The 27424-nt window shown below is 33.4% G+C and overlaps 3 protein-coding genes across 3 annotated transcripts; all 3 read right to left on the minus strand.

Moving 5' to 3' along the window:
• Nucleotides 1-562: 562 nt before the first annotated feature.
• Nucleotides 563-1346, minus strand: LOC122585421. Its single transcript, XM_043757554.1, has one exon. The coding sequence runs from the start codon at nucleotides 1304-1306 to the stop codon at nucleotides 713-715; it is 594 nt and encodes a 197-aa protein (XP_043613489.1). The 5' UTR covers nucleotides 1307-1346; the 3' UTR covers nucleotides 563-712.
• An 8425-nt stretch (nucleotides 1347-9771) lies between these two features.
• Nucleotides 9772-16673, minus strand: LOC122584997 (probable GABA transporter 2). The gene is made up of 8 exons (XM_043757089.1): nucleotides 16355-16673; nucleotides 14194-14268; nucleotides 13877-14107; nucleotides 12404-12501; nucleotides 12127-12313; nucleotides 11898-12028; nucleotides 11080-11316; nucleotides 9772-10621 (listed from the first exon to the last, which is right to left on the minus strand). The coding sequence occupies exons 1-8, from the start codon at nucleotides 16392-16394 to the stop codon at nucleotides 10232-10234; spliced, it is 1389 nt and encodes a 462-aa protein (XP_043613024.1). The 5' UTR covers nucleotides 16395-16673; the 3' UTR covers nucleotides 9772-10231.
• A 2662-nt stretch (nucleotides 16674-19335) lies between these two features.
• LOC122599588 (COP1-interactive protein 1) lies at nucleotides 19336-25982 on the minus strand. Its single transcript, XM_043772121.1, has 3 exons — nucleotides 25861-25982; nucleotides 24282-24502; nucleotides 19336-23635 (listed from the first exon to the last, which is right to left on the minus strand). Exons 2-3 carry the CDS (start codon nucleotides 24373-24375, stop codon nucleotides 19644-19646), a joined length of 4086 nt encoding a protein of 1361 aa, XP_043628056.1. The 5' UTR covers nucleotides 24376-24502; nucleotides 25861-25982; the 3' UTR covers nucleotides 19336-19643.
• Between the last annotated feature and the right edge of the window lie 1442 nt (nucleotides 25983-27424).

Below are 27424 nucleotides of genomic sequence, written 5' to 3' on the forward strand. Positions count from 1 at the left end.
AACATTAGTTAATAGGTGTTCTAACACTTAAAAAATAAACAAACTTCAAATAACACTCCCCTTTGATTGTTTTATCTAAATATCTATATGGTCAACATGCACTAATTGATCAAAGTAAGATATTAGTATACAACAGATCGATCGACATATACTAAAAGGGCTAAGGTATGCTTTCCTAAGAGATCGCGCGAGTTATATTTTTGGTTTGGTAATTAACATTAATTGATCGAACTGGAACAAAATAATTATTTTAAAGAGAGACCAAAGTACCAAACTAGAAAACAACAAATAATATTCATACAGTATATAAGAAGTCAACTTTGATCGTTTCTTAGTCAGCTATATTGTAAATTAACTGGCATATATATATATATATAGCTAGTCAAAAAAATCCATCTACCATATATTCTCTACACCTAGCTATATAGCTACTTTAATCTACATAGCTAGTCAAAAAAATGAACAAAATAACTCGTATTCAATTCTTCTAAGTATTCATATTATATTGTTAATCAAGAGTTATTGGGTCAATTTGCAATCAACATAATCAAACAAAACTATATAATACGTACATGATCCTAATTATATATACTTAAATTATGATCAGAGTTTGTAACTAGAACTTAATTACAAAACATTAATTAATTAATACATATATAGAAAATTAAAAAACGTAACCTTCATGATCGATATATATATAACTGTCAATTAACTAAGCACACGATACACCCACAGAAGTTGGCATGACGAATCGATCAGAGCGCGATCTCGTCACCAACGACTTCATGTCAGGTGAAAGCCTGTCAAATTCTGAAGAAAGCCTATCGAAATCTGGAACCGTTGTTTCTGGGAGCTCCGGGATAGTGGAAAGAGCACTTGAAGTGTCATATCCATACATACCTTCATATCTCGATGATGATGATGATGATGATGTATAATTTCTAGGCCGAAAAACTGATTTTAGGAATTTGTTAAGGGACCGTGTGAGTCTTGAGTGTTTCTTAGAGGCGGCGGCGGGTTGTTGTTTGTGATCATAATTAGTAGTTGGTGGCGGTGGTTGACGAGGACGGGTGGAAGTTGAAGAGAGGTGAGGCATTGACATGGTTCTAGCGGAGATAGCGGAATCGAGTTGTTTCTCAAAAGATTTGAGCTCAAAAGAGTCGTAAAGAGAGCTTTCACAATCCCATACTTCACGTTGTTGTTTGAGTTTAGCTTTTTGGGGTAGTGTTTTTGTTGTTGCTTCTTTTTCCATCTTTCGATCTACTCGTAGTTCTTGATCAATCTTGATCAGAGAGAAAGTCGGCATGGATGTATGTATATAATTTTGTAAAATGTGATGAGTTGTATATAGAGGTAGAGAGCTAGCTAGAGATGTATATATATGCTTTATATATATATGATGGTTGTGTGATGTGTACGTAATTAATTTTATTAGTTGGGTATGTTAATAATTAATGAATGATCATATTCTTCTTCTTCTTATTATTATTATATTAGTCTCTTTAACATTGTGTAGTCATCACAAAATTATGGAGTAGTTTGTTTGACTATTATTAAAGTCAAAAAGCACAATATCTTTCGTTTAACAGTAATTTTGCGATGTCCCAAAATATTTTGTGGCGTAAAATGCTTTTTCTTTGTAGTGTACACTTATAGGATTGGTTATTGTAAATAAATATTAAAGTAGAATAAATAAAATAAGATTTGATTTTTAAATCATGATGATAAAATTAATCCATGAAAAATTTTTAAAATACATGTGTATATATATAGATGTACGATAATTTTTATTATGCATAGTAGTTTTTAGTAAAAGAAAACCTATTGTGTTATGTTTTTTACATTAATACTTATTTTATTTTACTTAGAAAATTTTCAAATTGTAAAAGTTTTACTGTAAAAACAATTTTTTTAGATTGTTTTTAAGTTAATTGAAAGTAGATTTATTCTATACAACAACAACATGACTCAATCTTTGCGCGGGGTATGGGGGAGATAAGCTGTAGACGGTCTTACCTCTACACAAAGGTAGAGAGACTGCTTCCATAGGAACCTCCGGCCACAAAGGAGTGCAAGACGGAAAATGAGAAATGTTTAGAAAATTATACCTGTCTGCCGAGAATCTGAAAAGAAGAAATATCTGTCTGTTGGGTCCGGCTACTATGCGGGTCGAACGTTTATCAATCATGCGCCCTACCGATATCTTAGAAACATGTTTGACAATACAAATACAAATACAAAAGCAACCATATTGGGCATATTAAACAACATAAAAGTAGCAAACTAATATGTAACTCGAACAAGTAGTGAGAAACAACCAAGACAAACATACATATAAATAAGAAATGACAAAACCTGAAAAGATCCCGATTGAGCCAAGGCAGTAACTACTTCTAAACAACCAATGGAAAAAAGGAACTTAGGCCGCCTAGCTATCCTAATCCTAGTCCTCTCACTTGCTCTTCCAAACCATTAAACTAGTTCTAAACCCTTTGTCTTCTAGATAAACTCTCATTGGTCATGTCCTCCGACAGACATTTTGGGGGAACAAACACAAGAGTAACCTCCCCCCTCGGTTTAGGCCTCTCGAGACTCAAGGCGAAAAACCCCTATGAAAGGTCACAGAGAACCAAAGTCTAAATAAAAAGTCTAATTAATCTAAATAAAAACCCTAGTCCCCTATATTTATTATATAGGTATCTTTAAATAGGAAAAGTAAGCTAAATAGGTAGATTTGGTTTATCTATTATATACAACTTTATAAAGCGATTCTTTTCATTTTTCCAAAAAAGAATTTAATCTTATTAAAATATCTTTTTTTAATATTTAATTTATATATTTTCTTCTAATATACCTATAATATGCTTAATAAAATTATTTACGCACAACATATATACCTCTAACCATTAAAATAATCATTAAAATAATGAGACCACTACCGACACCACAGCCGTCGGCCCACCACCTCTGCCACCTCCGTTGTCACCTTCTTCGCATTATGCGGTATCTTCTAATAGTATCAAATATATATAGGAAAAGAGAATATAAGGTTGTCCGACACCTAAGCTTAGGTGTGATATTATTTATTGTTTAATGAATAAATGCATGAGCCCCATGATTTTTATGATTTAAAAAATTAATATGTAAGTGTCCGACATCTAAGCTTAGGTACCTAACAACTTTATATTCTCAATCTCCAATATATATATTATCTGTAATGTTTGTACTTGAAAATAACTAAAGTTTGAGTTATTGAAATATATTCATACAAACATACGTCGATTCTATCAAATAAAAAATTTTAATCTTATACTTGCCACTAAACGTTTAAACCCAATAACACACCAAACATATGCTTAACTTAATTTAGAGATCGCCAAAAATGTCCAACATAGTTGGTAAGGAGTTTGAAACCATTGATAAGAGACACGGGGAGACTCGGGTTCAGTTGTTGAGATAACTGATCGAGTTTCATCGTTAATTTATTGTCGTGTTTACGAACGGGCGAGTTAGCATGTTTTCTCCAGAACTGGAATAACATGGGAGGCTTAATTAAGGGTCCCGACGTCCCATATATTGTAGGTGGGGTTAGACTGTTGGAGTAGCTAGCGGTGACCTTTTTGCCATTGAGTCATCCTATATTCCCATAGGCATTTTTTGTTTGTTGGCTGTTAGAAGGAAAATTTAATCAAGCAATTAGATGGATTCTTGGTGGGTAATGGAGGCACGGGGTTGAAATATGGACCATTAAATCGTAAAGGTGTTGTGGGGAGATTTGGTTTGCTAAATTTCAAAAGACTTTGGCGATGCCATTTAATGGTGATGGCGAGTTGCACGAGGTGTACTTACCGTGTGCATATTCTAATTCAATGCTAGCTCTAACATCTTATTTTGTTCATCATTCATAGCCTCATCTCAGATATTGACATATTGTTAATTACCAACATTAATGAGTTCATGTTTATTTAACTTGTCTATTATTTTTAATCAAACTTTAATACAGTAATAATTAAGTTTTACTTCGCATACGAGTAGAGTGATAGTGATGGTGTAAGTATGGATATCGACTTCAGTTAGGAAGTGTCGAATGGTTAATATATAAGGTTTAAGTAATGATATATATACGTTAGGTATATGGTAGGGAATTCATATCACACATTCACACATGATCGATTTTTCATCTTTTTTTCTTTTAATTTTTTACCTGTTAATAAATCATATGTTTTGATCTTATTTTTGAACTTATATCACCTAGTTTTAGGTTTTTTATATCTAGTTAATTGTAAGAAAACTTCGAAAACACAGTTTAATGAATAATAAAAAACAATGAGTTATCCATTTCTTATATGAAATTACATTTCAACACGTTATTGGTACTTAATTAATTTCTTGATATGATTACATCTTGTTGTAACTGTGGAAATTCTGAGAATAAGTGTAAAAAATTAACTAATTGTTTTAGTTCCGATGAAATCATCACTCCATTATATTATGCCTTTTCATAATAAACACTGCAAGCGTACGTCCAAACATCTACGTAGACATCTCATTTGATTCGAAGCCATTAAAGTAAAATATAAAAGTTGCTGAGATGTCTTACAAATAACCAAATTACCTTTCGTTCACACCATCTAGCTATTTTAATTCAGTTGTACCCGTCTTTTATGTCCCGAATGATGAATTTCAAATCACAACTAATTTAGGATAGACATAAATACTTCGTCTGTTTTTTTTTTTTTAACAACGAGTTAGTAGTTAGTAATTAGCGGTTAGCATTCGAGACACCAAAGTGACATTCAATTGGGCAGTATGCGATGCACGAACCACGCAAACTTGAGATGAAACCCAGGACTCTCGAAACCCCCCATAATAATCCAAAAAGTCAAACGGTAAAATCTCATCATTTATGTTGCTTAACTTACACTCTCCTATGTAAATTTATACATGTGATAAAGGTGCTGATTTTACTATGATTGGTGGCAATAAAGGTTGATAATAATCCAAACCAATGTCTAAGATACCAATTAGAATCGATTGGTTCAATCAGTTGATCCGAAATTTGATTTGTCAATGTAAGCGGGTATAATCTGTCTAGGTTCCATTCAGTCGTTTTTATAGTTTTTCCAGTTGATCGTACTGATGATTTTACATTCCAATAAAACTATTATGAAAGCATACGAAAAGAAAAAAAAAAAGATCTTGAATGAATGATAAATCTACAAATGGTATGCGTAATATATCAAATTATTATATTATTGACTTTGAATATTCAAAATTTTGTCCACATTACAAATAGGATAAGGAATATGAACAAAAGCATAATCTTGATCAGCAGTTTGGCATCTAGTGTACAGCGACTCAATTTGGTTTTGCATACGGGGGAGAGGAGTCATGTAGCTTAATTTTCTATCTCTCTCAAATCCTACCAATCAAATAACTCCAACTTAAATTTCCTTTTCAACCCTCCCAACCATTTTTAACGGCATTATCACCTTCTTAACCCTCTCAAATTTATTTTTCTTTTCTCTTTTTAAATTGAACTAGATAATTTTTTCTATTTAAAACATATTATTGTTAAACTTAAAAATCCATTATATTAAGTTAAATAACTGTAAGTCTCTTTGCCACCGGATCTAACAAGATTAAGTATCTAATGTATAAGTGCGGAAAATCTTATACAAAAGCAATCAACAACAATATATCAATACGAACACAAATATAAATAAACTGGAACCGTATATTACTTCAGTAAATGCAATTACAAGTAAATACCAAGTTCCTAAGTGCAAGAATATGAATGAAAAACAAAAGCTAGAAGATTAATGAGTTGCAACTCAAACTCTCTCCTTCTCTCTCTCTTTTGAAACCTAAACCTTACATCTATATATAGGCTTAAACATAGACCGGGCCAAAGCCTTGACTTGACCTTGACCTCGACCTGGTCAAAGGTCAAGCTTGACTTGGTCAACAGTCAAGGTTGACTTTATTATACGCGAAAACTTAGCGTTTATTACAAGTACATATTCAATAAACTCAAGACAAACTTCTATAATGATGTTGTCACCCGGAAATGCACCAACAGACTCCCCTTTGACATCAGCATTTAGAAGTTTTCATCGATCTTCAAAGTCTTCACTTGTAATGCATGGAAATAGTAACAGAAATGCCCAATCAAGCACTCTTTGACTATTGCTATCACTTATGACAATCATTAGTTAAAAAATCTGCAATCAACAAATTTTCGTTAACTAATAATATTATGTCTTCTTTTGGTAAGACTTGATCTTTATGCGCTGCACACTGATCTTCAAACCGCAAAATCTATGTATCCTTATGACAATCAACAAATTCAATACTCAAATTGTAATTCTCCCCCTGAATAGTAACATCCAAATTAAGCTCCAAGCAATATTATCAGGTCAAACATCATCACTTCAAAGTAATACAGACATCATTGCCTCCTTATGCAATTCGGATATCATCACTCCAAATATTATGCAAAATAACATTGCTCAATCTATTTAGATCTTCAAGCTTAACCGTCATACAATAAAGAAGTTGAATATCCAACAATCAGCATCGAATTTAATCAGCTCTCACAACGATAAGAAATTCTGTAACTTGAATTTCAGATATGCAACACTCACAAGATCCATATCTTCAACCAATAGTGTTTGACTTTGTCTTGTATCTTCATGAATTCACCAATCACCTGAAGTCTTTCATATCAAATCTCCCCCTCAAGGTAAGCATCTCCAAAATACATAGAGAACCACTTAATCTGCAACCTCTTCACTAGTCACCGGATTAATCATCTCTACATCATTGGCATTAAATAAAGGTTTGATTTTCAATTACTCGGCTACAAATGATTAACTTTATCACAAAAGCTTTTCGACAAAATCCCAAACACATGTTAAGCAAAGATCATAAACAGTTTACTCGGATTTTCAATCACGGCCTTCAATCATGCGTCTTTGATCCAAAAACTAGGTCGAACACATGTCACACAGATTCAAAACCAAAAAGATACCATGACTAAACCCTGTCGAAACACCATGATCTTTATTGCTACGAAATCCAAGAACTTTCATAGAAAACATGGAAGCTTTAAACTTTTATCCCCCCCCCCCTTTTCTCTACAAAATTCTTAAAACAGCCTATATGTTTGTTTTTGGTTTCAACGCATCTCCCAATCTCATCTTCATCCCACGGTTGTTCACATATGCAATCCAGAGATAACACAGTAGCTCATTGCCAAAACAACATCATGACACAATTGTTCACATATACAATCAAGAGATAACCAAGTAGCTCCTTGCCAAAACAACGTCATGACACAATTGTTCACATATACAATCAAGAGATAACATAGTAGCTCCTTGCCAAAACAACCTTTTTGGCCTAGTCTTGAATTCCTTCTAAGATTTCTCAGAATCTTCTATAAAGGATAGAACTCTAGCCACCATTGATTCGAGTTGTCTAAATTTAGAACCTAAAATTGATCAAGTTTTCAAGTCTAATGCTTTATTACAGAAATTAAACCAAAACTCAAAGAGTTTACAAGTTCAATATTCCAACAAGCTTAGGCCAAAACTAAATCAAAATTACAAGTTCTTAACAATTTGAAAAGTGATAAATTAGAATCCAAAGTTGATCAAGTTTACAAGTCCAAAACCGTCGATTAACAAATATCAAACCTAAACTCATAAGAGTTTACAAGTTCAATATTTTAGACAAGTTCGGAACCTAAACATAATCAAGATTGCAAATTCTAAAACGTACTTTACTCGAACAAAAGATACGTATCTATATAGTGCACGAACCTTCGAACACAAAATACCAGAAGGTTGGTCGAGCTAGTAGGAGGTCGAGGTCGAGCTTGAGGTCGAGCTCGACCTGGTCGAGGTCAAGTGATGTTCCCATAACCATTTGAAAGTAGACTCATTTACGAATTCGTGGCCGCTTGAATCGTCAAAAACGGAGTTACGGTTTGAAAGTTATGGTCAAAACAAAATCAGGTCGAGTTTGACTAGTATTGGTCGAGCTTGAGGTCGAGCTCGACCTGGTCGAGGTCGAGCTAGGAGGTTGAGTCTGCTGGAAGGAGTGTGGTCAAGCTAGGAGAATGGTGGTCGAGCTAGGAGGTCGAGCTCGAGCTAGGAGGGTGTTCGAGCTCGAGCTAGAAAAAAGGTCGAGGTCGAGGTTAAGTGCGTATGAAGCTTATTTTCACCAAAAAAAACTTTGAGGAAAGGTCGAGGTCGAGGTTAAGTGAGGTCGAGGTCGAGCTTGGAGTGAGGTCGAGCTCGACCTTGGAGCGTGTTCGAGGTCGAGTTTGGCTTGTTCTTGAGCGAATGGACGTATCAAGCTTGTTTTCACCAAAAAACTTTGAAGAATCGAAATGAACCACCTTTATTGTTGTTGATACCTTAATCCCGAACCAAAAGAATAACTCCGTTGGCTCTGATACCACTTGTAAGTCCCTTTGCCACCGGATCTAACAAGATTAAGTATCTAATGTATAAGTGCGGAAAATCTTATACAAAAGCAATCAACAACAATATATCAATACGAACACAAATATGAATAAACTGGAACCGTATATTACTTCAGTAAATGCAATTACAAGTAAATACCAAGTTCATAAGTGCAAGAATATGAATGAAAAACAAAAGCTAGAAGATTAATGAGTTGCAACTCAAACTCTCTCCTTCTCTCTCTCTTTTGAAACCTAAACCTTACATCTATATATATAGGCTTAAACATGGACTGGGCCAAAGCCTTGACTTGACCTTGACCTCGACCTGGTCAACAGTCAAGGTTGACTTTATTATACGCGAAAACTTAACGTTTATTGCAAGTACATATTCAATAAACTCAAGACAAACTTCTATAATGATGTTGTCACCCGGAAATGCACCAACAATAACTATTTAAAACAAATTATATTTAAAAAGCTAACATAACCTGTAAATATATAATACTTGAGGGTATGTTTTGTAAATATTAAACTATCAAATAAAAAGAAAGTAATGTCAATGTGCTGCATTGTGCCTTTAGTCTTCTCCAAAATGCACCAGTGTATGGAAATTATTTTTTTTATTTGATGTTAAACGGTCAAAAAAGAGGATTGGGCCCCACTCCACACGCCCCCCTAACGTTCGAAATCGTCCATCCCTCCGCTGGCTTTTATCCCGCTCACCTTCATGCCGTTGGCATGCCACTGGGATGGCGGCGGTGTTCCCTCGGCGGCATGGTCAACCCGCCTGCAAGCCGCTTGCCACTCCTCTCCCCCTAACAAATAGAAGCGTCTAATATGTGGATTTAACTCGATGATGCTAAAATTTAAAATTAACTCAGTCGAATTTTGAAATTTATTTGATTTATGATTTTTTAATTTGAAACCAAATCGATTTTGCAATTTGATTTATTGTTTGATTTGCAAATTGTTTTTCTTGTCATACCAATGAAAATTATATAATTATGTAACTAAATAAATATTCATATACTTAATACATTGTAAAAAATTTCATCTAGTAACTTTTAGGTGGTAAATTATTCCCACTAAAACCTTCAATTGATGGAGATTATGAAAGAATTTTACCAGCAAAAAGTCCACATGATTCGAAAATAGCCTGGTCTGGTTCATCTCAAATCCATGCTGGAAAAGAAAAAATCAATGCAGTTGGTTCGATTGTAGTTAATTAATTTTGTTTGATTTAGAACTTGTCAAATCGAAGGAATGGAATGAAAGAAAGCTGAAAACATTGTATATCGAATCGCCCAACTCCTCTTTCAGTACATTGTTTTATTAGAGTGATCAACGTAAGGCGCCTATATGCCTATGATAATTTACATATATCAAATGGGTTGATGTACCCATTTCTTTAAAAATAAGTAAGAATGGAAAGAAAAAAAAAACTTACGCATAATTGCAGTATTGCATAAACATTCATTATTGGATCATTCAAAGTTTTTAGGCCTATAAGCCCTTTACTTTGCAACACCTACTATTCCTGGTATGGCTCCTTTTTTTACCACTCAGATATTTCATAATTTCAAGTTGATTTATAACCCAAGTGCGTAATCAAAAGAGAAACCACCAGTGACATAAATATGTGTATGTTGAGCAGTTAATTCAAGGTTCTGCTGACCAGGATATATGTTTCCTGCATTACGAGTTGTACAACATGTGTTGCCTTTCTACTTTCAAGAAGTCGAGTCTAATTCGTCTTCAATCAACCACATCATCACTAAACAGCTGGAACTTACTAGCATCAAGAATCAGCTTCCTTAAAGAAGAGAAGGAACCCAGCAAGCCAACACCCGTAAAAACAACCATAATACCAACATTAATCCAATAAGTGAATGAAGTTTTTGACGGCTTGTAAGTCATGTTGTATAGAAGCATTGGTAGAATAAAATCCAATGGAATGAAACCAAGGGCTCCAACAACCCCATTAATGTCTCCAAAAAATGGTAGCATTGCAGCAAAAAATCCACAAAATATCATGTAGAGTGTTCGGAGAATTATTCTTGGGATTAGGTTTCGTTTTGAGAACATCCCTTGATTCACATCTGCCGATTTTGTTTCCATGATCTCATACGCGACTTGAGAATAAACCTGTTTCAGATGAGATTTTATAATGCAAGTCTATTTCAAAAATCATACATGGGGATATTTAGATTCACATATAATTAGATCTCAATTCTCAAATATATAGGGGTAATCAATTTCATACAAGTGAAAAAAAAAATTAAATAAATAAAAAATCATACTAGTGCAACAAATTAAATACTATGAGTCTTCTATTCGTATTTTATAAATACTAATGGAATGTAGCTTTCTTATAACTATATCTATTAACTTCTTATAAATGATTTCCAGAAATAACACCAAAGCACATCCAAATATCATACTTTAGATCATTTCATATTAATAAACACTCCAGGTTTCCAACAGGAGAACCATACAAGCTATTTCCGACCGATCGAAGTTGTCTTTTTTTGTTATTTTTTAATATTATTGCAAGTATTTTGGAAAAATTGTACAATCAATTGGTTAAGAGCGAAGAGTTGTACCAGGCCAATGGCAAAGAGTTGAAGAAGAACAAAAATAACTCCAAGTCCTAGAAGCCAAGTTGGAGCTAGGGCAGGTCCCTCATCTGGCATGAGACTCTTAAGAATGTTTGAGCTAGCTTTGTTGCCAAACACCCAGTACCCAGAAACTGCAGCAGAGTAAAAAGTCACGAAAATCACGGAGTAACACATCATTAGCCCTTTAAACATCTTCCCGGTTACTGGTGGTGCTAACGTAGCCTGTATTTCAACAACCATAAGACGTTACCATACGCATAAATGAGGCAAATGGCAGTTAGAACGGGTTGGGAAGCACGTCAACACTGGTTCTAGTTAAAATAAGTAATGTAAAGTTAATAAAATGTGGTAGGAGGTTTTACATATGAAAAATACACTTTGGTAGACTTTAGACCCGTCTCACCAACTTCCCTAGTTTCCTCTTTAGCCCCTATAAGTTGACATTTTTATTTAACCATCTGATACGAGATAAATCAACCCATTCATAAGTAAATGGGCCGAAAATGCCACAACTACTCAGGACTTATCAGACTCAGGTACAAGTTGACTTCTGAGATCATGAACATTTTGAGTTGAAAACTTTTAAAGGATCAAGAATGAACATTGCGGATGTTGCAAAGGAAACCTTTCCAATTTGAATGATTTCTGTTTCTTAGGCTTAACTTTTGACTAATAAGAACATTTTTAGATGTGGATCACAATCATAAATTGTGGGAGAAAAGGTGTGAAAAGACGGTATAATTCATTTCCGGGACGATTCCATTTCCGAACAGCAACTAAGATACATTAATAAATGACCTTACTTGTATCTCAGGTACAATTCCGTTTCCAAATATGGCAGCGATTATAGAGATGGAAGTGAAGGCACTCATAACCATGGAAAATTTTGAAGTTTCTAACGAATAATCTCTTGGGGGTGCATTTTTTGATAGGCCTGCATAATGAATTAAAAAGGTTTATTCCACCAAAGATTAGTGACAAATTAACTAGACCAAATACATAAGCCATGAATAAAATTGAAGAAAAGCTAACCCGCATTAAGGCAAGCACCAACAACAATGAATGTGTAGGCCAAACTTAAGAAAAGTGAAGCCAAGTTTACATGTCGAAGGGAATGAAACGTTGGCAACTGAGACAGAACTATCATGACAGCTGTCACCATTGCTATGAACTCCCATAGATGAAGGGGTCCATCAGGAGAAACACTCGTATACATTATCTAAATGGAAGGGAAAAAATGTCAACGAAACAAACACAAGTATTTTTTTAAGAAATACTTACATGCTAATGTATTAAACTTTTATCATACCTGAAGGCATTCCCCCGCAAGCAAGATGGCTCCTATACTTATGCCAGTGTTAATGGCCGTTTGTATAAAAATTACAAAATAGTACATCCAACCAGATCCTAAAAGAAAACGACATATAAAACGTCAAGGTTACCCTCAATAACTTCATCACTACACAGAAAAACAATGTACTTTAGGTGAAATTCTATTGTGTCAGTTTTTAGTTAGCATTGCAAGGACAAATTGCATAGACAAGCAATGTAATTTAGGGGGATTTCTATTACAGGCGATAAACTTTTTTTTTTCACCCATAAGGCCATAAAAAGGTAACATAATTCCATAACTATTGGTATGAAATAATCAACTTCCAAAATATTTGATTTGAGGTAATGTGACCCGGTTACCCAGTCACAACTCGACACAAAGATGTGGCAGCTTAAAAAGTATCACCATTTTGACTAATTTGTACCATAACGTCAAGGGGTGGCAATGCGTCCGGGTTGAAAAAACTCATCCAAACATGAAACATGACCCATTAACATAACCGAGTTTTTTTTTTATTTTAAATAAATTAACAGGAACCGTTTGATCCCATGTACCGAATTGGTACCCACATAACCCCCAGCAGGGATAGTGTCAAGGTAATTCAACCACTTAAATTCAATTCTGCCTCTGGCAAGATTCGAACCCAGGTTGCTCCAAAAAAGTGACAGCTGGTGGCCAACTCTTCTACGGAAAAAAAAAAAAGAAAAACATAACCAAGTTGAAACAATTTAGCAGTAACCTGTAACCTAACCCCAAAACAACCAACATAACCTGTTTAACGCACGGGTCAAACAGATGGCGGAGTGTTTTCGAGTCTAGTTTCGGGTTGGGTTGGGTCGGCTCGAGTCAACTATTCAGTATCGCACATTTTGCACCTCAAACTAATACAGGATCTAGAAACCAGTAAACTTACAAAATGTTGAGATTACCATAACTAAAAGTTTTCAAAGTGCTGTTTTTGAAGTCTGACAAGGAAGTTCATTAAGCATACCTAAACATGCAACTTACCCTTAGACTTACGGGCATGGTACCCACGCAATGCGGCGGCGGTAACAGCGACGACGGTATAGTGGGGTTGGTGACGCGTGGTGATGACATCGACAATTGGTGTCGAGTGGTGTAAATTGATGTTAAGATAATAAAACTATTTTATAAGATAAGGACTTAGAATGTAAATTAGCAAGATAAGGGTTTAGGATGTAAATTAATTCATTAAGGACAAATTTGGTAATTTATAAAAACCCTTCCATGGTGGGGTGTTTATTAAGGACATTTTGGTAATTTCGCATGTGACATTTTGATAACACTTTCCATTTTGAGGGGGGTGTATAATCTTTAATAAGGAGTATAGAAGTATAGATAATCAAATAATCAAACCCTGTCTAGAGACAAATATTATATCCACATTGAACACATACACGAGTCACAACGCATAGTCCATAAACATACCTAATACATCAGAAGCAAGTTCCCGAAAACGAATATGGCGTCGCCCCTCCCTTTCGCAGCGCTCAAGAACCAGGGACAAGAGATAATAAGAGTAAAACGTGACTACCCCCATAACCGTTAGACAAAAGAAACCAAGTCCCCATCCTAACCCTCTAAACGCATACGGCAACGTAAGTATAGTAGGTCCAACTATCGCCGTAGTAAGGTGAAACCCGGCATGATACCATTCACCTACAAGTCAACAAAACAAAAGGCTTCGAACATTAAAAATTCTATGAATCAACACAACTTAATCAAGTCGAGAAAAACATAATCACCTTTTGATTCAAGCACGAAAGCCGCGCCTGCATCTCCTTGGCGGGTGTTTTTGTTTTCGGCTAGTGGAGGAGCTTCTGTCATCAAGAATGATCAGCAAGCAACATACACGTATGAACGTATAACGTTATCATATCTATGAAGATGATCAGTTATCTAGCCATATATAATATAATACAATAATAAATATAATATATTGTCTCCTATGTATTTGTAACAATTTTGTAAGCACGATATTTGTGTGTGACAGCAAAAGAAAGAGATGTGGTTATCTAATCTAATAATAATAATAATATAAAAATAAAAATTGGGCTTTGGAGTCTCCGGTACAATGCAAGATAGGTAATGAAATAAACTTAAATATGGTCTTATATATACAAACATCTAGATATAGATTTAGATTCAGATATACAGATATATACAGATCTAGATATTTATTGATTATCATATGCATATGCAAATGCATATCCATATCCATAAAAAAAAATATAAACAGTACTGCTTTAAATACCACATTAAACATTCTTAAAAAAGTCAAACTTTATTTTACTGTATAGGGTACAGCTATTTATGGCAACAAGGTAAGAATATAAATCATGGAGAGAATATTACCAAAAGTGAAAAACAAAATCACTGTAAAATATTACTGTAGTTATTTACCAATGAAATAAATTTATTGTAAATGTAAATACAAAATACAAAAAGTTTATGTATATATATATATATATATAAATAAATATCAAATTCCTCGCATCAGATATTTTGTTTGTGCATACAAGTGTTCATACATTTTGTGCATTATTTATTGCACACAAAGTGACAACAACAAGAGAAGGTTTCCTTCCTTTTCGGAATGTAACATAAGCAACAAGAGATGGGCTGCTGCTTAATCAACGGTTTGGATCACTACTTTAAGCTTTTCTTTATATACAAAATATAAAAAATTTATTGTATTATTTGAATAAAGAAATAAGTTTTAAAGAATATATTGACTTTTATTGTTATTATTATACTAGCTGATTAACCCGGATTCAACTCGGGTATTCTCAACAAGTTTCGTAAATACATGTTTATTATCATAAATTCATAATGAAGCATAAAAAAACCCGTAAGGTAAAAATGTTTATATTTTTAGTGGCAAATTATCAATGTTGCTATAATGAAAAGAGAAGATTCAACCTTTACTACATCATTAAAAAAGAAGTTATAATATTAAGCTTATTTTACATTAGGCTTGATAGTTTTAAAAACTTTTAAATGAAGGACCTAAAAATTAAAACTCATATACGATGTCATAAATTAGTTAGATAAAAAATAAATAAATAATAAGAAAAAGCCGAGTGATGGCAGATAAGATTTTCTTAAAAAGTATTGATGTAATCACAATGTTGTTTTATTTATATAAAAGAAAAGATTGTTTATGGTTAAAGATAAGTCTACCTTCCTATATACCGTCAAAGTATTAAAATATACGTAACAGACTCATTGGTTGTTTACTTACTTTTTTTCCCCATATTTACAAAGGGAAAATATTCGTGCCGTAGACTTTACCTAAGCTTAGGTACTGCCACATTAAAAAAAGTTAGAGATTAAACCTTTGAATTTGATAAACATAAATAAACCCCCTGAATTTTTACATAAACCCCCTTGAATTTTACATAATCTCCCTACTTTATTTAAGATAGGCACTGCATATCTTACCTAGCATTTTTCCATTTACAAATGAAAAAGGTTTTCCAAGAAGTTATTAATGTTTTATCGCTTGTATCTAATAAATCCTAACAAACTTTTAATACTAGCACTACTTACACCTTTTTCCATTTTTAAGTAAGCAATTAATTAATTTCACATAAATAATACAAATGCTACTACCTAAACATACAATGTCTTCTTCTCACAGTAATCCAAATAAAGATCATATTTATTAATAACACAAGTTTAGCTTAGTTAAAACTCTACACAAATTTAGATTTTTTGTAAATTGTCGATCACGAAAATGTTAGGTTGCGTCCAATCACATACATTACTATTTACTCGGATGCATAAAGGAGCCAAAAAAGTAAATAAATAAATTTGGGAATACGTCAAATCAACTAAACAAATAAGATCCTTTTACTCTGTCTGGACAAAAAAATAAATTTGAAAAATGAATTTTAGGAGTACCTGATTGTAATAAAGGTTGTTGTAGATGAATCGTCGTCATGTAGAATGTTCAGTTTGACTTCAGATACTATAATAATCAATCAATCAAATGAATTACGGAATACTGGAACGCTATATTATCGATTAAAGGAAACGGCGTCGTGTCGTATTTATTGTATTCATTCCAATTTAGAGACTGAAGAAGGTGTAGAAGACAGGGGGAAAGAAATTTAAGTGTGGGGATGGGTTGGTTCAGGAACGGACAGAAGAAATAGGTTTTTCTTTAGCCAGCTAGTGTAAATGTGTTCAAACATGGCGGGTTTAAATGAAAAATATTTTGCTTTTCGACTTCTTCGGCAACGTTTGCATTTTTGACAAAAGTTTTTGACTAAATAGACTCTTAATAAGAAATTATACTTCTGATTTTCTGAATACGCACTAAAAAAAGCCATTTGTCCACATATATCCCTTCACACTTTTAATGAAGTGTGTAAAATTTTATTAAATTATTCACATTTTAAGTTATGTAGAAAAAGTTTATTTTTCAAATATCATAATTTCTACACACTTATAAATGTATTAACAATATTTTCAAAATTAAAAATGTGAAAAAGTATCAAACATTTTCACTTTTTAAAATGTTAAAGTTAATTTGTAACACCTAATTTCTTCACACTTCCTTTAGCGTAAATAAATTTAGTGTTACAATTTGACTTTTCACATTTAAAAATGTGAACAATTAATATATTTTTACGCACTTTTAAGTGTGAACTTATTTTTCCCACATATATAAGTGTGAAAAAACTAAAATTTTTAAAATTTTTACACACTTTTAAATGTAGATTATTTATATACATTTTGAAATGTGAAAAAATTTACAAATTTGTTCACATTCTTTTAAAGTAAGTGTGGACAAATAACATATTTGTTGTAGTGACGAGACTGTTAAACATTTAAATTGAATGAGACTTAATCATTTATTTAAAATTTTAACAATTTAACATGTGAAATATTTTTCACCCAAATCAGATGCGCATACTCACTTTTTCTTCATATATTCTAATTCAAAAATTAAAGGAAAAAAAAAAAAAGGAGACCTAGATTCGAAATTCGAAACTTGAGATATGACCATTATATCGGTGCAATAGTTTAGGATAAATATAAGATTTATCTATACTATATTATAAAGCAAATCTATTTTTCAATTTCAACAATGTACATAATCTAATGCATGATGTACCATACATCATAGCCACATTACATCAATAACTTCTACTACTCACTGCCGCCGCCACTAACCACCAATCGCCGCCGCCGCCACCAATTGCCACCGTCACCACCGTCGCTATCGCCGCGTGCCTCCACCGCCATCACCGCATCTACCGCTGCTCGCCACACCACCCGTCACCCCTGCCGCCGTCATTACATCACCACCATCGTCGTCACCTCTATCACCGTCGCAACGTGTGGGTACCTTTCTCTCATAGTTTTAAAAAATAAACTATAAGTTCTATATTCATAGTTTAAAGTAGCATGGTTTGGATTATTGATAAACACCCTGATATCTAAAGACAAAGGTAATAAGTTCGATCTCCATCCATACAAAAGTTGGAGATCGTTTTCTACTATTTAGGTAGAAAATGGATGGAGTCTGTCAACCTAAATAACGAAACCACATTAGTAACAGATAGGACCATGGTCCATCCCAAATATACTAACTACATCAATATAAATATATAAGCTTATTATAATTTTAATCCATTAAGCATTTTGACCCAAAATGAGAAGGTTAAAAAAGCAAATGAGGCTACTCATTTAACGGTGATATTTGTGTCACATTGTTTTGCCTATCAAATCTCTATGGAAGTATTTTATATAATTTAATGTAAGCATGTTTAATGTTTTTTTTTTTTTGTTATGTCTTTATAATGTATTGCTTTAAATTTGTTTTACTACAATTATTATGGTTTTATATAATTCTATACTACGAACATCAAAATAAGCTATTTGTATATTTTTATATTGCTTTTGTGTGTTTTTCGGTGCTCATTATGGGTTGTTTTCCCAGAATAATATGGTTGAGTTGCTTCAGTTTGTACAATTTCCCCGATAACTGATTTCGTTCTTTATACAATTGGTAGCTAAGTTGTTTCAATGACTTTGTTTAACTATGATAATGTTGTTGTCTTTGGTAAATTTTGTTGTTATATGTCAAAAATATGTTGTTTCATTGTCATTCCATTGTTCGAATACTATTACAGTTAAAAGAATTTGGTCCTTCCTAACTAAATTTTTGATTTTTTGGCTTTGTCATTGGCTAGAGGTAAAGTCTGTTTACATCTTAAAGTCCCTCATACACTTTAGAGGTGTTGGGACTCAAAACTCACGAAAAACGACACTGAGCAATATATTTCTCACTTTTCTTTATAGGATTTGGCTGTTTAAAAAACAAAAATTCAAAATTAAGTATGTACTAATTTATAATGAAGTTTGACTTTTGCTATCAGTTTTTATTTATTATTTATTAATTCGGTATCAATTTATGTATTCAGTATTCCTCGTAGTAGTGTGTTACTGTACATATAATGCGGTTTTGACTTCTGCTTTCCTGATTTTCTACGTGCATTATGTGTCGCATGCTAGGCTGTGCGTAAGATCGAAGTGTTTATCGAAACATAGAAAGGAAAGTTTTGACAGCATCAAGCGGAAAGTTTTGATAGAATCAAGCGAGCAGGATTTCAATTTTACAAAAATGTAAAACTTTGAGTGAAGTGTAGACTTTATATACGCACCTTAAAGAGTTCTGACCTTGTGTGTGCTTCCACAATACAAAAGTCTTATGCTGCAGCTCTTCACGCAATCATTCGCTATAAATTTATCATTGTTCGTGCCTGTCTTGTAACACACTTCTTAAGACGACATGGGATAATCCATATAACACAAAAGCAGTGGCAAGGTGCACATTCAAAAACATAAAAGGCTACTAGTAAAAAGCAAATGCATTAGCTCAAACATATGCTGTATACGATGTCCAAAATAACGTCTAAATGAATAACAAATACAGACTAGGAGATAACAAGTAATTTCCTATACACGATAAACATCTACCCCCAATGTGGTATTATACACACCAAAACAAATTAAAACTGACTTATAGTACCAAATGATACATGAGAAAAGACGAACCATTATACACCAATTTTGCTATGTAATTCAAATCATTAACCTTTCAAGAACAGAGACGAATATACTCAAGCTGCAATATACTCCCCAAAAAAATGGGAAATGAATTCAATTGTACATAAACTATTTACCTTGCCGTTTGCCTTCTTTCAACATTGGTTTTCTTTGAAAGAAGTTCGTGGAGATGATCATAACGGTCACGTTGATAATCAACCAACATACATAGCTGTCTTATGGCTTCTCTTTTCTCCTCTCCGAGATCCAGTAACCCCTCATCTTTCAAATGAAGCTGTTTTTCCAACTCTTTGATCTTCTCATCGTTCCCAGTTGTTTTGTGAACAAGCTGATCAAGGGAATTCTTCAGTTTCTCCTTCTCTATTTCAAGTGCCTTCAGTTGTACCACCAGTTTTGCCACTTTTTCCTTTAGATCATCTTTCTCAGAACTCATGTTCTTTATCGAAATCTTAGAAACTTGAATTTCATTCATGATTTCGTAAATCTGTGTTAATACGTGTCCGTGATCTTCTTCAAACTTCACTGTAAGTGAATCCATGCCACCTGTTATCTCCTTAACCTTTTGTGTGATCTCCTTTCTAACATTCTCTTCAGATTCTTTGTAACTGGCGATTATTTCTGATAATGTAGATATTCTCAATACAAGTGATTTGTTTTCTTGATGCAGCTTCTCCTCTTTGCCTGCGTGTTCACCTTCTTTTTCACTCAGTGTCTGTTCTGTTACACGAAGTTTCTGGTTTGCGAGACGGATTTTGACTTCAAGGTTTCGGACAGTTTCAGTCAAAGTGGTGATATCGTCTCCTTTGATTTCAAGATCTCCTTTAAGGTCTTCAATGGCTTCCTCCAATTGCTCAACACTTTGTTCTTTTTCAGCTAAAGTTGTTTCCAGTTCTTGAATTTTATCTTGCAGTTGGTTTTGTAGCTGAAGATCATCACGTTTCTCGCTTTCAAATTTCTTCTCCAACTCATCCTTTAAGCCATTCACAGAATTTAATTCCTTTTCAAGTTCATTGATTTTTGTTGCATAGCTTTCCTTCTCTTCCACCGTCCTTGTTTGATCTTGTGATTTGCTTTCGAGTTGTTCCTTCAGAGTTTCAATTAGGATTGTAAGTTCAGAAAGTTCGAGACCTTTCTTCTCAAGTTGCATTTCTGATTCATTTTTCAGAGTCTCCAAGGATTTGAGTTTCAGTTCCAGATCTTTGACCTGTGACTCATAACCTTCCTTCTCTTCCACTGTTTTTGCTTGATCTTTTGACTTGCTTTCAAGTTCTTCTTTTAGACTTTGACTCTGAATTAAGAGTTCTGAAATTTCCGTACACTTCTTCTCGAGTTGAGACTCTAATTCAACTTTCAAGCTGTTCAAGGATTCGAGCTTTAATTCTAGATCGTTGGCTTTTGATTCATAGCTTTCCTTCTCTTCCACAGTCTTTGCTTGATCTTTGGACTTGCTTTCAAGCTCTTCTTTCAAACTTTGATTCAAGATTACAAGTTCAGAAATTTCAATACCCTTTTTCTCAAGTTGCAGTTCCAATTCAATTTTCGAGTTGTTTAACAATTCTAGCTGCAATTTGAGATCTTTGACCTTTGACTCGTAGCCTTCTTTCTCTTCCGCTGTCTTCGTGTGTTCTCTTGACTTGCTTTCAAGTTCTTCTTTCAAACTTTGGCTCAGAATCATGAGTTCTGCAATCTTAGAACCCTTTTTCTCGAGGTGTACTTCTGATTCATTTTTCAGGTTTGTCAAGGATTCAAGCTTCAATTCTAGATCTTTGACCCTAGACTCATTATCTTTCTTCTCTTCAGCTAGCTCTCTTGACTTGCTCTCAAGTTCTTCTCTCAGACACTGGTTCAGGCTTAGAAGTTCTGTAATATCAGCACCCTTTTTCTCAAGTTGCATTTCGGATTCATTTTTCAAGTTGTTTAGTGATTCTAGCTGCACTTCTAGATCTTTCACCTTAGACTCATAGCCTTCTTTCTCTTTGACTGTCTCCTCTTGTTCTTTTGACTTACTTTCAAGTTCTTCTTTCAGGGTTTGACTAAGAACTAAGAGTTCTGCGATCTCAGCACCCTTTTTCTCGAGTTGAACTTCGGATTCATTTTTCAGGTTGTTTAGTGATTCAACTTTCAGCTCTAGATCTTTGACCTTTGACTCATAGCCATCTTTCTCTTCCGTTGTCTTCTCTTGTTCTTTTGACTTGCTTTCAAGTTCTTCTTTCAAAGTTTGACTCAGAACTAGTAGTTGTGCAATCTCAACACCCTTTTTCTCAAGTTGATTTTCCGATTCAGTTTTAAGGTTTCTTAATGATTCGAGCTGCAATTCTAGATCTTTCACCATTAACTCAAAGCCATCTTTCTCTTCCACTATCCTCTCTCGTTCTTTTGACTGAGTTTCAAGTTCCTCTTTCAGAGTTTGACTCAGAACTGAGAGTTCTGCAATCTCGGCACCCTTTTTCTCGAGATGAATTTCAGCTTCATGTTTCAGGTTGTTTAACGTTACCGTCTGCAACTCTAGATCTTTGACCATTGACTCAAAGCGTTCCTTCTCTTCGATCGTCTTCTCTTGTTCTTTTGACTTACTTTCGAGTTCTTCTCTAAGACATTGAATCGCAACTAAAAGTTCTGATATTTCAAGGCCTTTTTTCTCAAGTTGTGTTTCTGATTCGATTTTCATATTATTGGCGGATTGAAGCTTTAGTTCCAGATCTTTGATCTTTGACTCACATTCTTCCGCAGTCTGCGCCTGATCAAGAGTCATTTTTGCAACCTCCTCTTTGAAATTCTCTATCTGAATAACATAGTCTGCAATTTCCTGAGTTTTTGTGCTGACTGATGTTTGTAAATCAGCCTTTAGACCATGCAACGACTTGACCTCTTCCTCTAACTCCCTAACCCGAACAAGAAACACTTCTTTCTCTTCTAGCAATTTCTGTTCATCTGCCTGTTTACCTGCCAGATCCTCTTTCAGAGAATCTATCTGGATCAAGCAACCAGAAACTTCCGAAATACTTTTCTCCAGTTGACTTTCTGATTCAAGTTTTTGGTTGCATAAAGACACAATTTCTTCTTGCTTTTCATTTACTTTATCCATTAAAGCCTTCGTATCTTCTTCCAAATTACTTTTCTGAATGCTCAAAGATTCCAACTCCTTTTGCAAATTGCTGACTCTTTCTGTCAAATTCTCTATTTGATATTGGGATTCTTCTTTTTGAATCTCAATCACTTTTTTCTGGGAATTCAAGTTTTCAAACTCTTCTTCAAAACCCCTTATTTTGATTTCCGTTTCACTTTTGTGAGAGATATGCATCTCTGTATGACTAAGAAGCTCTTTCTCTTTGTCAGCCAACTTTTCTTTTAATTGGCCGCATTCATTGGCAAGTTCTTCGACTTTTTCATGATACACTTTGATCTCATCTGCCAACTCTGAACCCTTCATTAATAGAGAGTTCTTCTCTGCATCAGAAGCTTCTAATGTTTTGCTTAAGTTGGATAGTTCGTCTTCTGTAGCTTCTAGTTTCTCCTTCATTCCAGAAAGTTCTGACTTGAAACTCTCATTTTCTCCTTCCAACCCAACAATAACGGCTTTAAGTTCTCCTTCTAGCACTTTGGACTTTTCAAATTTCAGATTGAGGTCTTCGTTGTTAGCCAAAAGTTTAGAGTTTTCTTCGTGCAATCTATCAGCTTCAAGATTCAACTCTCCGAACTTCTTTTCGGTTTCCTGTAATTTGTTTGAAGTGGCCAGACATTCTGAACTCAGTGTTTCCTTCTCTTCTATTACAATGGCCAACTTTCCAGTCAACTCATCAATTTGTGTTGTTGCAGCTTGAAGTTGTTCTTTGAGGATGTCTACTACATTCAACTTCCCATTTTTACTGCCTTTTTTGGTTAATAAATCATCTGAATCTGAATCTGAGCTGGATGAGGAAGAAGAGTCCTTTTCTTTCTTTGAATGAACTTTTGCCCTCAGCTCTCCTGTGATATGATCGTAACGCTCATAAATGGTTTGATGATGTTTGTGGAAATCTTCAATCAACTCCACAACTTTGTTTCTGTCACCCTTGTCTTCCTCTTTGAGAAGCTCTAGAATCTTCTTATAGTTGTCCTCCATTACTGCAAAAGAAATTATTTCCTTTTAGTACATTGTGCATAGCAAATGTTAGATGATGCTGATTGCCAAAACCTTGACAGAACACCCTTCAATAGAAATTTAACCAGTTTCGTGGCTATGAGCATAACAAAACAAATGGTCAATTTATATTTTTCACGCCCATTGTTCTTAACAACATGAAAGCAACTTCGGACAAATTATGTACACATAAATGCTAATATATGTATGTATATGAAATAAAAAATCTTCCTTGGCAGTTTGTAGTCAGAGACTGCTTATTCTCATAAACTGATATTTTGCATTATTTGTGGACAACTGGACGAGGTCTTTTTACAACATAGAGCTAATAATTAAGAATCAGTTGTGGGACAGTGGACATAAGTTGGTAAGGTACCTGCTATGCTAATATATTGAATCTAAAAAATCTCTAGAAAGAACAGATACTTCACCAATGCATAAGAATGTTGGCAAAACCAACTCTTATAATAAATGAATTACTTAAGTGGAGTGGATAATCTTACACATTCTCTACCTTTAAGATTTGTAAATTGATCATTTGACAATTCAGAAAACGTTATGTGCCAACATGTAAAACTAAACAGTATGTGAAAAACCAAGTAAGACAGAGGTGTCCAGTAGATTAAATACCTATATTACTTCCTTTAAGCTCCTCATCTTTGTCAGGATCAATATGACTTCCAAGAATTAAGTTAAGTTTATTTCTGAACCGATGCTTTTTCATTTCTTTGTTTTGTCTTCACCAACAGGTCTGCAAATCTTCAAGAAAAATAGTTTTTGACGGAAGAACAAAAATGATGTTCTTCAATACGACAATGTATTCTTTTTCCCTAACACAATTGTGCTCAATCCTGAAAGTCAAGACGATATACAATTTTCAGAAATTTACACAGGTAGAAGAAGAATCCCAGATGACTTTAATTAAGTAATAGACTGCCATACTTTCTGTGAGCCACCATCGAAGTAAAGACAAATAAAAAAAAGTTAAAAAAAAAATAATAAATAGGTCCATAATTAAAGATCCTTACAAATAGTAGAAAATCATCAATAGTTCCATTTATTATACTTATTCCATCACTTATTTAGCAGTCTTGAATAAGCTTTATGTCATAAATTGTAAATCCTAGGTTCAGGGACTCAAGTGTCCAAATATAAGAGAGGCAAGGATGTATATATGACTCTGATATAGTTTAGGAGTAGGAGTATGTACACCACAGTTCGAAAACAAACTAATCCAAAAAGCCACCCTATAACTCACAAATGTAATGTCAAGTCTTATTGCATTTACATTTTATCAGTGTTCACGTTGGTCAAAACCATCTAAAGGTGTCCACATACTTGGCCAACTATATTTCTTTACAACTACCTTGTTTTCAAATTATGTTAATCACCAATTTTTTTCGTTTCAGGTTTATATAAAAAAATATACTACAATTCCCCTTTCCAAGCCCTCTTTTTAATCCAAGTTACCCCTGTACTCACTCAAGGAATTGGCTACTCGGTCCAATAGAGAGTAAAATGACCTGTTTTGTGTCATAGGTCTACTAAAATACGACGAAAAGTATAAACATGTATGTTCATATAATTGAGTATTTACAGGCTACATGTACCAAAAATTATCTAACTAGTCAAATTTTGCTATTGTGTATACTCAACTACCAAACTTTCACTTGATTACTTTTGTATGTATATGATCTCTTATAACTTGTAAACACGGTAACAGGAGAAACGTATACGGATGCCACGTCATCAAAACTAGATAGCTATTAATCGAAAGCACGATACACATAAGATCCAGTTTACGAGTTCACTCGATCTATTTACGATGAATGGACAATCCTTACAATTCTACAATCGTCGAAGCAGGCGATATAAACATCTTACTTTCGAGATATAAGTATACATATAGACTATACATACAACAGTATATATCAACAACTCACAGCGAATCGATTCGAGCTCGTTAACGTCAAAAAATCGAATCTAACATCAAACTTCACTTATTATTTGGCAGAGAGAGCTTCAAATTCACTTTTAAACATGTGTATACAGATTATATATCGTTTATGTAGCCGATAAACTTACAGAAGCTGAACATATATATATATATATATATATATATTAAGTGTCAAACTGATGAATCGATACGTACGTTATGATAAAAAAAAAAAATATATATATATATATATATATATATAAGCAGTTTTACCTTTGAATTTTGGAATTGAACCGGATTTTGAGAATCGGATGATCGCCGTTGGAAGAGTGAAACGGAAATTCAGATGGAAATTTAAGAAACTGATCAATATATTGTTTCTTTGAGTGTGAGTGATATAGAGAGTAGAAAAGAATTGAAAAAATTTATAACTGAATGAATGAATGAATATGATGGCTGAATGGGCAAATTGATCTGAAATGAGTTGAAATTTTAATTTAGTACGAATTATTATTATTATTATTATTTAGTTTTATTTATATTAGTACTTTTTAGTTTCGGTATCATGGTCCAATTATTTCAAACAAGTTTCATAAGTCCCCTCATTGTTTTGAATCTGCACCTTTAAAAGTCTCTACTCCTTTTTTTTTTTTTTACTATTTACATTTAATTTATTTGTTTGAAATTATCTGGATAATAATGCTCATAGTATTAATAATAATAATAATCATATCGATACAGGTACATAAAAGGCGAGCTATTGCTAAATTTGATGAATTTCATAACATCATTTTTCATATATCTTGAGAGGGAGAGTTTGTTTTATCAACGGAACATTAAGAACAATTACTAAATAAAAACAAACGATAACAAGTCGAAAACCGACAATAACCATGGAAACTGTGGTAAACAATTCAAAGTTAAATCAAACCTTTCGACCATACAATCACTTTTTTTTTACACCCAGGTATGATTCTAAAGTGTAAGAATAATTATATACATACGTTTGTTTTATAAATAATTCATTAAGTTTTCATAAAGCTATAGCTTAAGACAAATTAAATTGTATTTATTATTTAAAGCCATCAATAAAATAATGTTTGACAGTATAAATTAGTTTCAAAACTTTAATTTATTTACCACAGTGTTTTTCTTTAATTTTTAGATTTTTACAAATGTAACTTCTATGGTTGCTGTATTTTTTACGGTTGATTTGGTTAGAACCAGTGTTTAATGTCTTTAATAAGAAATTTTAATATATATATATATATATGACAAAGGTGAATATAAGGTTGTTTGACATCTAAGTTTACATGGAAAACCCTTCACATTACTTTTTGTATTATATATAAATGATTAGCCATCATTTTTTATAAATTTAAATATTAAATTATGAAAAATTCTACACCTAAATTTAGTTATCAAATAAACTTATATTCGCATCCTCGTATACATGTATCCTAGCTACTTATTATGTTACTTCCTTCATCTTGTTCAACTTATTATTTTAGTGTCCTCCAAAATAGTTGTCAAGTTCTTAAAAGGTCATTGAGTTAATTTTCCTATATTATAGTTAATTGGAAATACAATTACAAAATTCAAAGAACTAATACTATCATTAGAACCAAAATTAACATGTAATTATAAATCGGGTTTCACTCGGATGAAAGGTATTTATTAGCAATAATTTTCCTATTTTCGTAAAATGGATAATTATTTTGAGATTATGAAAATAAACGTAACGTCTAGTGAACAAGTCCACCATGCATACATATATGATATATGCAAGTACAAATACAAACTATGGACTATGGAGGCTATGTTTATTGAAATTAGA

The sequence above is a fragment of the Erigeron canadensis genome, chromosome 1 (assembly GCF_010389155.1).
Source record: "Erigeron canadensis isolate Cc75 chromosome 1, C_canadensis_v1, whole genome shotgun sequence".
NCBI classification, from domain to species: Eukaryota; Viridiplantae; Streptophyta; class Magnoliopsida; order Asterales; family Asteraceae; genus Erigeron; species Erigeron canadensis.